General features: G+C 61.7%; 1 protein-coding gene across 1 annotated transcript in view; it reads left to right on the top strand.

Annotated features, from left to right (window-relative positions):
• The window catches only part of nox5 (NADPH oxidase, EF-hand calcium binding domain 5), a 9,457-nt gene that overhangs the window by 1,981 nt on the left and 7,212 nt on the right, over positions 1-264 (top strand). The window contains exon 4 of the mRNA XM_023421234.2: positions 10-247. Within this exon, the coding sequence (XP_023277002.1) occupies positions 10-247 (238 nt within the window). The remainder of the gene's footprint in view (positions 1-9; positions 248-264) is intronic.

Raw genomic sequence — 264 nt, 5'->3', positions numbered from 1 at the left:
CCCCCCCAGTGCTGCTAACTGGCTGAAGCCTCCTGACCTGGACCAGAAGAAGCGTCAGACGCCCCGGTACCTGACCCGGGCCTACTGGCACAACAACAGTCGTAAGCTGCTGTTCCTGTGTGTGTACGCCTGCCTCAGCCTGCTGCTGTTCATGGGGGCCGTGCTGCACCACAGCCAGGGGGGGGCCTGGTTCATGGTGGCCAAGGGCTGCGGACAGTGTCTCAACTTCAACTGCACCTTCGTCATGGTACGATCCATCAGGAC

The sequence above is a fragment of the Seriola lalandi genome, unplaced genomic scaffold (assembly GCF_002814215.2).
Source record: "Seriola lalandi dorsalis isolate HSWRI2012SDOR001 ecotype SW California unplaced genomic scaffold, Sedor1 jcf7180002054667, whole genome shotgun sequence".
In the NCBI taxonomy this organism is placed as follows: Eukaryota; Metazoa; Chordata; class Actinopteri; order Carangiformes; family Carangidae; genus Seriola; species Seriola lalandi.
The sequence above is the reverse complement of the archived record's forward strand: the minus strand, read 5'-3'. Positions and strand labels throughout refer to the sequence as shown.